Genomic DNA, 13,310 nt, shown 5'->3' with positions numbered 1-13,310 from the left:
CTACGTACTATAGTTCTACAACGGAGGTGGTGGTGGTTTTCGTGGTTGCTTTCAGGTGGTTGATGTTGAATAGTTTGCCATCAGTACGGTACGTCAGTTGCACACCTAAAGGTAAGTCGTCCTCAATAATGTGGAGGATAGCAGCCAGAAAAAGAGAGAAGAGAGTAGGTGCAATGACACATCCCTGCTTCACTCCAGTACGGACTTCTATAGGGTCCGTCATATCACCATTGCAAAGGATGGTGGCTTACATATTATCGTGGAAAAGTCTCATTATGTTAATGTATTTGTCAGGGCATCCAAAATGGGACAGGATCCTCCAGAGAGCGCTGCGATTGACGGAGTCGAAAGCCTTCGTTAGATCAAAAAACGTCATGTAGAGTGGTTGATACTGTTCACGAGCCTTCTCTTGCAGCTGCCGGGCTGTGAAGATCATGTCGACAGTGCCTCTATTTGATCTGAAGCCACATTGTGACTCAGGTAGAACCGCTTCAGCAATAGGAATAAGGCGATTCAGTAAGATCCTGGTTAAAGATTTTACCAATAACAGAGAGAAGTGAGATGCCGCGGTAATTACCGCAGTCTGATCTATCGCCTTTCTTGAAGATAGTGACGATAGTGGCATCTCTCCATTCATTAGGTAGTTGTTCTTCCGTCCAGTTGGTGGTGAATAACTGGAGAACTCGATTTGCCATTGAGGTACCACCACATTTAAATATTTCAGCTGGAATGCCGTCGGGACCGGCAGATTTGTGGTACTTTAACTGTTTGATGGATTTCACAACTTCAGGCAACTGCGGCGCATCAGCAAGGTCGTGATGGATGGGGTGCTGTGGGATCTCGCCGAAGATGGTTTCATCCACTGGGCTGTCGTTGTTAAAGAGCTCACTGAAGTGCTCCTCCCAGCGCGTCTTGATTTTCCTTTTGTCCTTGAGTAGTGTGGAGCCGTCTTTTGTACGAAGTGGCACTGGACCTACGGTTGAAGGGCCATCCATTGTCTTCGCAGCTTTAAAGAACTCGTGGGTGTTGTGTGTGTCGGCAAGAGACTGGAGTTCTTGGGCCTTGCGTGTGAACCAGTCGTTCTTCATAGATCTGGTTCTTGATTGGACGGCAGATTTAGCTTCCTTAAATTGAAGCTTTTTGTGGATGGAGTTGGTGTCCATCTTCCACTTCTTCATAGCTAGGCGTTTCCTCTCAATGAGTGCGGCAATCTCTTGGTCGTTCTCATCAAACCAATCTTGGTTTTTCCTTGTTAAGTAGCCCAGCGTATCTTCGGAGATATTTAGGATGTTAGTTTTCATGTTGTCCCAGGATTCATGTATGTTGTTGGACGCGTTTGGGGATGATAGTTTCTCTTCAAGATTGTGTTGGAATTCCTTAGCAACTTTTTCGTTGTTCAAGAGAGACAAATTCAGCTTTCTGTGGTGTTGTTTGCTGCGCTGTGTATGCCTTGGTGGAAGCTTGAATGACATGATTGAGCGAATGAGCCGATGGTCAGTCCAGCAATCATCAGCATCGATCATCGAGCGAGTAATGCGGACATCCGCGATATCACGAGCACAGACGATGACATAATCCAAAAGGTGCCAGTGACCAGAACGAGGGTGACGCCAAGTTGTTTTGAATCGTGTTTTTTGCCTGAAGATGGTGTTTGTGATCACAAGGTTGTGATCCGCGCAGGTCGTGAGGAGAAAGTGACCATTGGCGTTAGTGTTGCCTACTCCATGTCTACCAATGACACCGTTCCAGAGGTCGTACTCCCTGCCAACTCTGGCGTTGAAGTCGCCAAGAAGAACCAGTTTATCCTCCTTTTTTATGTTACGGATGGTTTCATCGAGACAAGAATAGAAGGTCTCTTTAACGACATCCTCGGCGTCCTGAGTAGGAGCGTAGGCACTGAGTACGGTGACGTGTTGGTTATTGGCCAGTTTTAGGCGAAGTTGGATCAACCGTTCGTTGATGCCCACTGGGTACTCGCACAGTAGGTTGATGATGTTGTTTTTTATAGCAAAGCCGACTCCATAAATGCGTGGTTCAGTGGCTGGCTTACCTTTCCAGTAGAAGGTGTATCCACCACCAGTCTCTCTCAGCTGTCCCTCGTCATCTTGACGGGTCTCACTTAGGGCAGCTATATCAATACTTTGTTTACTGAGCTCACGGGTAACGATTGCTGTCCGTCGCTCAGGTCTGTCAGAGTTTGAGTTGTCGTTAAGGGTCCTAACATTCCAGGAACCGAACTTCAGATTGATTTTTTTTTTTTTTTTTTTTCTTTTTTACCGCAAAAGGTGGTGCTCCTTCTGGCTGCGGTTGGCCTAGACAGGAAGGTTGAGGCGGACTATGTTTAGGGCACCTTTTCTAGCCCCTTCCCAGTGCAGGGTGAGCAGAGTGGATCCTAAAAAGGACTGCTCAGTCACAACCACAGCTGCCGAGAGGCACCTCCACCTTGTCCAGGTGCACAGACGACCATCTTGTGGCTGCCGCCTCCGTGCCAGGTTACGGCTAGAAACTTCCAGCTGCACAGACCTGCTTCCGTCGCCGTGAAACTGATCGCCGGAGAACTTGCAAAATAAGAAAATGAGCAAGGGATGTAGGTGAGATGGAAATGGGGAGAGAGATGTATGATCCGTGAGAGTGCCTGTGCGTGAGAAGATTTAACGTGCGAAGACAGCTGCATATCAGTATTCACACGACGCATATCCAAAGGCCTGGTCAGGGTCCTGTGGCACGGGGATTCGAGACGGCTGGTGATCAGGTATGGTGCGCAATGTTACCTCGCACGCTCATCTGCCCGAAGCCATTGACGTTTGAGGCCGCAGTTCTTCCGCCCATCCGAGTGGTTGGCCGTTGACCGCTAGGCACACAAGGAAAGCTATCACCTATAGCCAGCCGATTATTTCGGGCTGGTTACCCGCTGTGTAGTTTAGCCGGTGGGACGACACCGTTACCAGGGTGTTGCCGCTGCTGTGCCTGAGCAGCTACTAGGAGCCAGGGCCCCGACAAGGGGAGGGGGGGGGCAATGCCCCGGGGCGGCCTTTTGGTGAAAAGAAGGTAAAGTAAATTCCCCCTAATGTACTTTTAATACATGATTTATTTATCATGAGTTGTGTGTATGAATGATGTGTGTATAAACGTTGTTTTGTGAATGAATATTACATGTGAATCGTGCTAGTGACCATCAGATGTGGAAGGTGGTGGTAGTGGTGGTGTGTGGGGTGGGGTGGGGGACACTTTTTGACTCGCCCCGGGGCGGCACTTACCCACGTCGGGGCCCTGCTAGGAGCCATACACGCGAGCTGGGTGAGAAAATGGGGACTAGTGCAGTCCAGCCACCCAGGAAGGATCTGGTGCGTCCGCCTTTCTGCAAAAGTGCTACCCCTACGCAATCTCACCCCGTACACCCCATATATATATATATATATATATATATATATATATATATATATATATGTGTGTGTATATATATATATATATAATATATATTATATATATATATATATATATATAAAACATGTTTCAGTATGCGATCTACGTGTCAACATGATCTATGTATAACATGGATGTTAACACGAAATGTTGATCAATTTACTGCATGTCAACACACATATGATAAATATGAAATCACGAGTGACAAAATGCAGACTATGAACATATATAGGATTTCATTTAGGCTTCCATAACTTTCTTTGATTCACCGACTCATCTGGCTTCAGTGCAAACTGTTGATAGCTTTTGGCCACTCACTACGGCTATCCCCACTTAGTGGCAACATACGGAGCTTCAAGTGACTGTTCTTCTTTACACTGGAGGTGCATCCTATTACACACCAACTTTTGGGCATGATGTTAACAGAACCTGCGACTAGAATCTAACTGAGAGCACCTCTCACGTGTATTGTTGCTTTCCCCCAATCAAATATGGCGGCCTGGTTGCAAAGGCCGGGGACCCGGATGTCCGACCGCGAGAATATGGGGACCTCCGTGCTCAAGGGGCGTAACCACCACCTTCAACGTTTTCGAGTTAGTAACGGAATCCGGTAGATGGAAGCACCCTCTGTCTAGCCTTGAAAGCAGAATACTGGAATTGGACCTTTACGTCCCTTTAACTGAGGGTATTTAATCGCGTGCTGTGGCGAGCGAGAGTCATGATGAGGTATACAAACTCCATGCTCAAGGGGTGTTCTTGGCTGAGGCAGCCAGCCAATCACCGCGCCGGCTAGTGTCCTGCCTGCCTGCTCGGCCAATCACAGCGCCGCTCCGAGTCTCTCACGCCTCCCCGCCTCGGTACACACACGTGGTGAGTTAAAGGACTACAGACAGCAATTTACGTGAGTTATGATTTAATGAATTTTGTTGTCATTGATTTTTCTATAAAATAATCAATAATAACTATTTACATCAAAAAACACTTATAAAACACGAACCAATAAGAGTTTTAAGCTGAAATTTTCAGGGATTCTTAGTTTTAATACACTTGTTGACTGTGCCAAAAATTAACAAAATCAAATGATAAACACTTACACATATAAAATTACCACTATTTTTTTTTATTGAAGGAAAAACTTTTTTGAAAAAAAAAATACACCATGGAATTTGTCTCCTCGTAAGCTATATTTTCATACCAGATACCTTTACTTTTTCATTGTGTAATTGTTGTTAGACTTTAAACACGTTTTTCTCGAAATTTGGTTCTGGGCGCATACGTCCCTTGAGCACGGAGGTCCCATATGCAACTATTTCCTACCATAACTGACTATGAAATGTTTCGTTTGTGATTTGTGTCCTTCTCTGATACTCCGAACGCGAGAATGATCTTATCCTAACTTTTTTTTCGTTTGTTTATACTCCGTCCGCCTCCTTAATCTTTTCTCTTGCTTTCCATATTTTGTGTAACGTCTCCTTACATCTATTTTTGCCTTCCCGAATAAGAATTTTCCTTCCGTCAATTCATCATTGTCACCATCTACTTATGTCTCACTCCATTATGCTTCAAGCTCCTGGCATTTTTTATTTACACATGACGTCATAGACAGAGAAGCACCGTGTTGCCGTCCTGTGGAAACTCATCATCGAAACCGATAGATACGTCATCCAGCAGACATGGCGTCATCAGCGGAATTATGTCCGTAATGTCCCCTTTCTTCTTAAATTCAGAAATATATGATAGAAAAAAATAAAATTACAATTCGATATGTCTTCTTATTGTGTTCCCTAAATTAAGATAGGTTTAATCACGTACGAATATTACTATGAATGGTGGTACGTGGTGATTACCTGCACTGGACTACGGAAATGGCCAGCTCAGTATTTATTGCTAGACTTCCTCGTTGCATTTACCTCTGTGACAAATCACAAAACTACCATCCTCCATCACCTACACATATACATTGTGTAATATAACCTAGGTTGGCCAGATACAAGTCCATATGTTGCATCATTACATTGCATCATTACATTACCGGGTAGCTGCTTCAGTTAGTGATATGGCGAGTGATTGTGTTACCGTGTTCAGCGCCGATGAGGTACAATCTCTACTTAGTAGAATTGAAGCCTTGGAGGATGCTGTTAAGTGCCTTAAAGAGGAGAATCGAGTTCTCCGCTCGAAGGCCCAAAATACGGAAGACAAAATTAGCAATGAGCATGGATGGAATACGGTGAAAAATAAGATGCGGAATAGTGGAAAAAAGTCCTCACCAGCCCTGCTGAGCTGCAAGAACTCGTTTCAAATACTAGCGAAACTGCAGGAAGAAGAAACTAATGAAATCCAAGAGAAGAAGGGAAAGGCAGATGCTGGATCCCTGCCCACAGGTAAGATTTTGGTTGTAGGAGACAGTCAAGTGAGGTACTTAGACAGGGCTTTCTGCGATAAAGATAGGAAACATAGGACGCAGGTGTGTTTCCCCGGCGCGGGCATAGGAGATGTTAGAGATAGGATTGAAGAGTGTCTAGTAGGGGAAGGTAAGGACCCAGTAGTTTGCTTAAATGCCGGGGGAAATGGTATAGGTAAGTTAGGGAGTGAGGAATTGTTTGCGCGGTTCCGGGATGTGCTAGACAAGATTAGAAATAGGGGAGGTGTTCCTGTTGTATATGGAATCCTTCCGAGGCGTAGAGTTGGAGGCATGTGGCATTCCAGGGCTATTGCAATGAATTGCAGGCTGGCAAAACATTGTAAGGCCAATGGATGGGCATTTGTCGACAACTGGGACCGCTTTTATGGTAAGAATCACCTATACAAAAGGGACGGGGTGCACTTGTCGTCCACAGAATTTCGGCTCCTTGCTCAATCCCTTGAGCGAGAAATAGGCATCCTACAGGGTTTTTTCGGGTAGATTACGTGGGGGTAGGGGGGGGGAGTATCGGAATATAGTTTAGGCAATAGAAGCAACTTAGAGAGGGACTGTGAAAAGAATCACCAAAGCAGGTGGAGGGAAGATAAACTTAAGGTTTACTATACAAATAGCAGGAGCATAATTAACAAAATTTATTTGCTGCGAGGTAAAGCATGCGTAGAAAATTTCGATATTATAGCTATTACTGAATCCTGGATCAACATGGCTGATAAACATTTCCTTCCGGAAATCGAAATAGAAGGATATAGGTTTTTTCACAAGGATAGGGTTAGCAGGAATGGGGGAGGTGTAGCACTTTTCGTTAGAAATACATTAAACTGTATAATCAACAATTCGATTAAGGAAGAGGACTGTACGGAATCTATTTGGGTAGAGACAATAGGCAAGAATAAGAAAGTTATTATTGGCGTCTTGTATAGACCTCCTAACCTCAGCATTGAGCAGACTGATCCTCTGATTCATGAAATTCACAGAGCGTCCCAGTACAAAAACGTTGTGATCATGGGAAATTTTGATTATAGAAACATTGACTGGGAAACTTTAATAGGAGATCATGAAGCGAAGAAATTCCTAGATGTGGTGCAGGATGATTTCCAAAAACAAGTGATTACCGATCCTACGAGAGGACAAAATACCCTGGACTTAATTTTAACAAATAATGAGCACCAAATTAGGTTAAATGTTATTTGGGAAAAATTAAAAAGTACGAATAACGTTCAGGAAAGTAAACTTTGACAATATAAAATCTATTTGAAATTGAATACGAAATGTCATGCGGACATTTTGAACATTGTCGGGTCTCGGTGCGGGGCTGGGGGTCAGATCAGGACTAAGACTCGGGTCACGGAGGGTAATATGCATACCTTGGGCCAGGTCATTTGGGGGCGAGGGCCCAACAGTCAGGTCAGCAATTTGGAAGAAATGTATAACAATCTAACTGATCTAATTATTAATGCACAAAGCACATTTATCCCCCTAAAGTCAATACGGAAAAATAGTGATACTCCCAAATGGATGACGGACTGATTGAAACATGAGATCGGAATGAAAAGAGGACTTTACGTAAAAACAAAAAACGGGGAATCACACCTTAGATCAAGATATAACGAAATGGCAAAGTTCGTTAAAAGGAATACATGTACAGCAAAATGTAATTATGAAATCAAGGTTGCCAGTCAAGCAAGATCCAACCCAAAGGGTTTCTTTCACCTCTATAGAACAAAAAAGAAAGAAAGAATAGGACCAATTAAAAACGATGAGAATGTCATGATAGAATCGGAAGAAAAAATGAGTGAGGAGTTTAACAATTATTTTCTATCTGTGTTTACTAATGAGAGGTTAGATAAAGTACCTGACTGCGACCCGATTTACAGAGGGGATGAAGAAAGTGGTCTATCTGATATCAGCATTAGTAAAGAAGAAGTAGTCAAGCAGATTGGAAGACTTAAAGCTACAAAATCTCCAAGAATGCTTAAGGAGTGTAAATTTGAAATCTGCGACCAGTTAACTGAAATATTCAATAAATCGGTAGACACTGGTTTTGTGCCAACTGCTTGGAGGCAGGCAAACGTTATTCCTGTTTTTAAGAAGGGAGATAGATCGTCTATATGCAACTACAGGCCAATCAGTTTGACATCGGTTATAGGAAAAATGCTTGAATCAATAATAGTAAATAGACTCAGAGAACACATCGAAGGGCATAATTTCATTCGTGATTCACAGCATGGTTTCTCCAAGGGTAAGTCATGCGTGACTAATCTTCTATCCTTTTATACTAAAGTATATAAGGTGTCAGATAACAATGAAAATTACGATGTTATTTACCTTGACTTTAACAAAGCGTTCGACAAGGTGCCACACCAGAGACTACTAAATAAAATCAAAGCCCATGGCATAGGAGGAAAAGTGTTAGAATGGATTAGAGCTTGGATTAATAACAGAAAACAGCGGGTCACCATAAATGGAATAAAATCTAGGTGGGGCAATGTTACTAGCGGGGTCCCCAAGGGCTCGGTTTTGGGTCCCTTGTTGTTCATTATGTACATAAACGACTTAGACGATGGAATAAATAGTGATGTTAGTAAGTTTTCGGACGACACTAAAATAGGACGCCTGATTAGGTCAGGAGACGACGCAGAGATTCTGCAGGATGATCTTAACAAATTGTTAACATGGTCGGTGAAATGGCAAATGAACTTCAATATCTCTAAGTGTAGCGTGTTAAACGTAGGGCTACACAACCCCGAAAACAGATACAACTAAGATAACACGTTTTTAGACAAATCTGAGTGCGAGAGGGACTTGGGAGTTCTGGTGAGTCCGGACCTTAAAACCAGGAAGCAGTGCATTAGCACCAGAAATAAAGCTATAGAGCAGTAGGTTTCATTGCTAGGACGGTAACGAATAGAAGTGCAAAGGTAATTATCAAACTCTGTCTAGCGATAGTTAAACCCATCCTTGACTATGCGGTACAGTTTTGGTCTCCGTCCTACAGAATGGACATCAATTCACTAGAATCAGTACAGAGAAGAATGACCAAAATGATACATGGACTCGGAAATTTGCCTTACGAAGAGAGGGTTAGGCACCTAAACCTACACTCTCTGGAAAGACGCAGAGTGCGGGGTGATCTAATAGAAGTGTTCAAGTGGATCAAAGGTAAGGTGACCAGAGTCCCGCTTTTAGACGGGACAGTCCTGCTTTTTTAACCTCTGTCCCGCTTATTTTATAAGTTTGCCAAATGTCCCGCTTTTCCTGCATTTGTCCCGCTTTTTTGTGCTGCAAAGGAGTCTCATTCCCTTAAAATGTGGGGCAGCTTTGCAGCAAAGCTGCCCCACATTTTAAGGGAATAAGGCTGATAATTTATGTCATTTTACAATTTCACTATTTGTTAACCTCATGCCGTGTGTACTCGTACCATCAGCGCCATACGTGTCTTGTACTCGTATAAAACGTTTGAAAAGTGACGCTTGCGACTCAACCAAGTCGATTCCCGTCCAGTGCGTCCACCAAGGGACAGTGTTTGATTAGCAGCCGTCAAGCAGCTGCATTTCAACAAGTGATTTTTAAGATTGAAGGAGAAAGCTTTTCTGCTGTGGAAGTGTTGAGTGCTGCTGTACCTAACTTGAAGGAAACTCTTCAGTCAAAAGTAGATAATGTGTTCATGCCACACTCAGGAAGAAGCCTAGTAGGCAAATTAGAGCATGGGGGGCTAGCTGATCCTTCAACTATAAGAAAAGTAATAGTTGAGTTTTATGACCCGTGTGTGAAGTACTTGGATCAGTGGTCAGCTGACATACCTAATCTTGAGTGTATGCTGCAGTGGGTTTCACTAAAACAAGTTCCAACCTGGTCAGACGTTGAGAAAACAATGGATTTTGCAGCTGAAAGACAAATGTTTGACATAAAATTTGACTCAAGCTTATTTTCTGAGTTTACTTGTGCTGCCAAGTACATCACTGAAAAAGTAGCTGAGTGGAATGAGTCTAACCTACCAACATATCAGCGGTGGGTACAAATTTTCACTCATTTCAAAGCCAGAGATGTTAGTCACCAACACATGTCAGAATTAGTTCAGTTTATGCTCTACCTTCCTGGAACAAATGCTTGTACTGAACGCGCGTTCTCACACATGAATAAAATTTGGACATCTGAGAAAACGCAGCTGAAAGTTCCAACTTTTCGAGCATTACTGACGACAAACCTAAATTTTAAGCATACATGTGAGTTTTATAGTGCTGAAATCAACTCCAGGATTACTAAAGAAGATTTCATCCAGTGAAAAGTACGCTTTGTAAACGTAAGAAAAAACATTTTAATTGATTATAGTATCTTTATAAGGTTGAATATATATATATATATGTATATAAATATATATATATATATTTATATATATATATATATACTTATAAATATATATATATATATATATTGTGACGCCTATGGGGAAGGGCCAGGTTCAAAACTAGAGTTCTGTTTAAGAATGATTATTTCCTTCTAAAAAAAAGATACAAATAAACAATGATCGAAAAATAGAAGTCGCCAAAACTAGCGAAAAGTACAATGTCCGAAACACGTAAATTCACAGAACATAAAAGGCTAGTATTGCCAAGACACGTAAATATATAAGTGTCGATCAAATATCGACAATCAATAACAAAAAAAAAATAGTCTTAAAGACAATAAGTGGTAAGGTCGAGAAATATCGACCATCAGAATGGAAACTAAGTCCTACGTAATAATTTACGTAAAAAAAATTACAAAGTCGAGAAAATTCTACGACTATAATGTCTAAGTCCAACGTAGTGGACACGAGTGCAATGAGGCTCTGATAAGCAGAGTCCACAAAGATTCGAGAAAATATTAGTCGAGATGAAACTACGACTATAATGTCTAAGTCCAACGTAGTGGACACGAGTGCAATGAGGCTCTGATAAGCAGAGTCCTCCTTGACCGTTACAAGCAATGATATATATAGACTCTTCTCCGAAGATCCGGAGAGATGCCAAGTGTCGCTAGACGCGACGATTAACAAGAGTGTTTAGGAATATTTCCTAGTACATACACGGATATTCTTTACATCAATGAATAGAAAATAATATTTGATAAAGTTACCTTGTCAATCTTAGATAAGCAGAAACTTAATAGTTTTTATATGAATATCTATACGTACGTAAATGTAAGTTAGGGACGCAGTTGCCAAAATATTGGTTCACACGCAATTTCTTCCAGAGCGCGCGTAAGCATGCATGCCCACACCGGCGTTTCGGCGTCCGAGAACGACGAAAATATGCAATTTCTTTAATCTTACGTAAATCAAATCCTAAGATTGACAAGATAGATCCACAAGGTAATACACATACATAAATTCATATGCAAAGTATGGAATAGTTTGTCAAAGCACAAAAAGGAACTAAATACATCCGATGAATAGAAATCATCACTTTAAGAGTCTTTAGACGTGAATATACCTCACGTAGGCACAAATCTTTCTCACCGGCGTCCGAAGATTAAGAGAATGTGTAATTTCTCTTATCTTACGTAAATCAACTCGTAAGATTGACAAGAGAGATCCACAAGACAATATACATACATGAATCTATATGTAATGTATAGAATATGGTTGACAGTGTACAAAAGGAATGGAATACATCATAAATATATGTTTCATCACTTTAACAGTATTCTTACGTCGATTACTGACAGTTGGATGTCGAGAAGTCCACCAAGCTTACCGTGGGAACGGCCGGCATAGTCCGAGTTATACATACGCACATGAGCGCATGTGCGTCTGAATGAAATCTTCACTACGACGAGCCTGTAGTCGTAATTATATATGTGTGTGTGTGTGTGTGTGTGTGTGTGTGTGTGTGTGTGTGTGTGTGTGTGTGTGTGTGTGTGTGTGTGTGTGTGTGTGTGTGTGTATTCACTTGGTGTTTGGATCACGTGTTGGACTCGTGATCGGCAGCTATTTCCCTCCTGGAAGAGAGCTCAGAGCTCGTAGGTCCGATCTATGGGTAATGCTATGACCTTGCACACACACACACACCCAACTCCCCGCCCACGAGAGTTGGAGTAACACCCCTCAGCGCTGCGATACTGATATAATTTCAGCCCCGGGCGAGAGTCGAACCCGGACCTCCGTAGTGGCAGGCCAGAGCTCTAACCACAGCGCCATGAGAGGTGTGTGTGTGTGTGTGTGTGTGTGTGTGTGTGTGTGTGTGTGTGTGTGTGTGTGTGTGTGTGTGTGTGTGTGTGTGTGTGTGTGTGTGTATTCACTTGGTCTTTTGGATCACGTGTTCGACTCGTGATCGACAGCTATTTCCCTCCTGGAAGAGAGCTCAGAGCTCGTAGGTCCGATCTATGGGTAATGCTATGACCTTTCACACACACACACCCCCAACTCCCCGCCCACGAGAGTCAGAGTAACGACCCGAAGCGCAGCTGTACCGAAATTTATTTCGGCCCTGGGCAGGATTCGAACCAAGCACTACGCGCACCACCATGCTAGTAGTACATCGTTCTACCAACTGCGCCACCGAGCCGTGTGTGTGTGTGTGCGTGTGTATTCACTTGGTCTTTGGATCACGTGTTGGACTCGTGATCGACAGCTATTTCCCTCCTGGAAGAGAGCTCAGAGCTCGTAGGTCCGATCTATGGGTAATGCTATGACCTTGCACACACACACACCCCCAACTCCCCGCCCACGAGAGTTGGAGTAACACCCCTCAGCGCTGCGATACTGATATTACTTCAGCCCCGGGCGAGGGTCGAACCCGGACCTCCGTAGTGGCAGGCCAGAGCTCTAACCACAGCGCCATGAGAGGTGTGTACACACACACACACACACACATTTGAGTGTGTGTGTGTGTGTGTGTGTGTGTGTGTGTGTGTGTGTGTGTGTGTGTGTGTGTGTGTGTGTGTGTGTGTGTGTGTGTGTGTGTGTGTGTGTGTGTGTGTGTGTGTGTGTGTGTGCGTGTGTAAACGATTACATAATGTCCCGCTTTTCCACTCAAAAAATCTGGTCACATTATTAATCAAAGGCTATAACAAGAGTGATGCAAACAAGATCATCATAATAAAACAACAGGGCAGGACTCGCAGTAATGGGTATAAACTGGACAAATTTAGATTTAAAAAGGAAATAGGCAAGAATTGGTTTACTAATAAGGCGTTCGATGAATGGAATAAACTTAGTAACCATGTAGTAAGCTCTGAAACTATCAGTTGTTTTAAGAAACGATTAGACAACTTTATGGATAGGGATGGCAGGTGGTGATGGATACGGAGCTGCTTAGTGTAGGCCTTATGGTCTCTTGCAGTCTCCTTTATTCTTATGTTCTAATGTTCAATCATATCACTGGGCAAATCGACATTTCTCAGATACATCAGTCACCCCTGTAATTTGACTCTAGTACGTTTTCTTTCACAGTAGATGATGAGAGAAGACGGAAATTGGAGCTAC

At 42.9% G+C, this 13,310-nt stretch overlaps 2 protein-coding genes across 2 annotated transcripts in view; both read right to left on the bottom strand.

The window, feature by feature from the left end:
• LOC143030251 (uncharacterized) overlaps positions 1–223 on the bottom strand; it is a 1,176-nt gene extending 953 nt beyond the window's left edge. Inside the window, exon 1 of the mRNA XM_076193409.1 lies at positions 9–223. Within this exon, the coding sequence (XP_076049524.1) occupies positions 9–223 (215 nt within the window). The remainder of the gene's footprint in view (positions 1–8) is intronic.
• Positions 224–247: 24 nt separating this feature from the next.
• On the bottom strand, positions 248–3,284 carry LOC143030250 (uncharacterized). The gene is made up of 4 exons (XM_076193408.1): positions 3,258–3,284; positions 2,443–2,558; positions 578–2,187; positions 248–489 (listed from the first exon to the last, which is right to left on the bottom strand). The coding sequence occupies exons 1-4, from the start codon at positions 3,282–3,284 to the stop codon at positions 248–250; spliced, it is 1,995 nt and encodes a 664-aa protein (XP_076049523.1).
• Positions 3,285–13,310: the final 10,026 nt, after the last annotated feature.

This window comes from Oratosquilla oratoria, chromosome 12, assembly GCF_046742065.1.
Source record: "Oratosquilla oratoria isolate Oo_2021 chromosome 12, ASM4674206v1, whole genome shotgun sequence".
In the NCBI taxonomy this organism is placed as follows: Eukaryota; Metazoa; Arthropoda; class Malacostraca; order Stomatopoda; family Squillidae; genus Oratosquilla; species Oratosquilla oratoria.
The sequence above is the reverse complement of the archived record's forward strand: the minus strand, read 5'-3'. Positions and strand labels throughout refer to the sequence as shown.

Coding starts and splice junctions, on each gene's coding strand:
- LOC143030250 (XM_076193408.1), bottom strand. CDS start 3,284: ATGGCTCCTAGCAGGGCCCCGACGTGG. Junction 2,559..3,257: donor CTAGCAGGGCCCCGACGTGG/GTAAGTGCCGCC, acceptor TTATTTTGCAAG/TTCTCCGGCGATCAGTTTCA. Junction 2,188..2,442: donor CGTCTGTGCACCTGGACAAG/GTGGAGGTGCCT, acceptor AAACTCTGACAG/ACCTGAGCGACGGACAGCAA.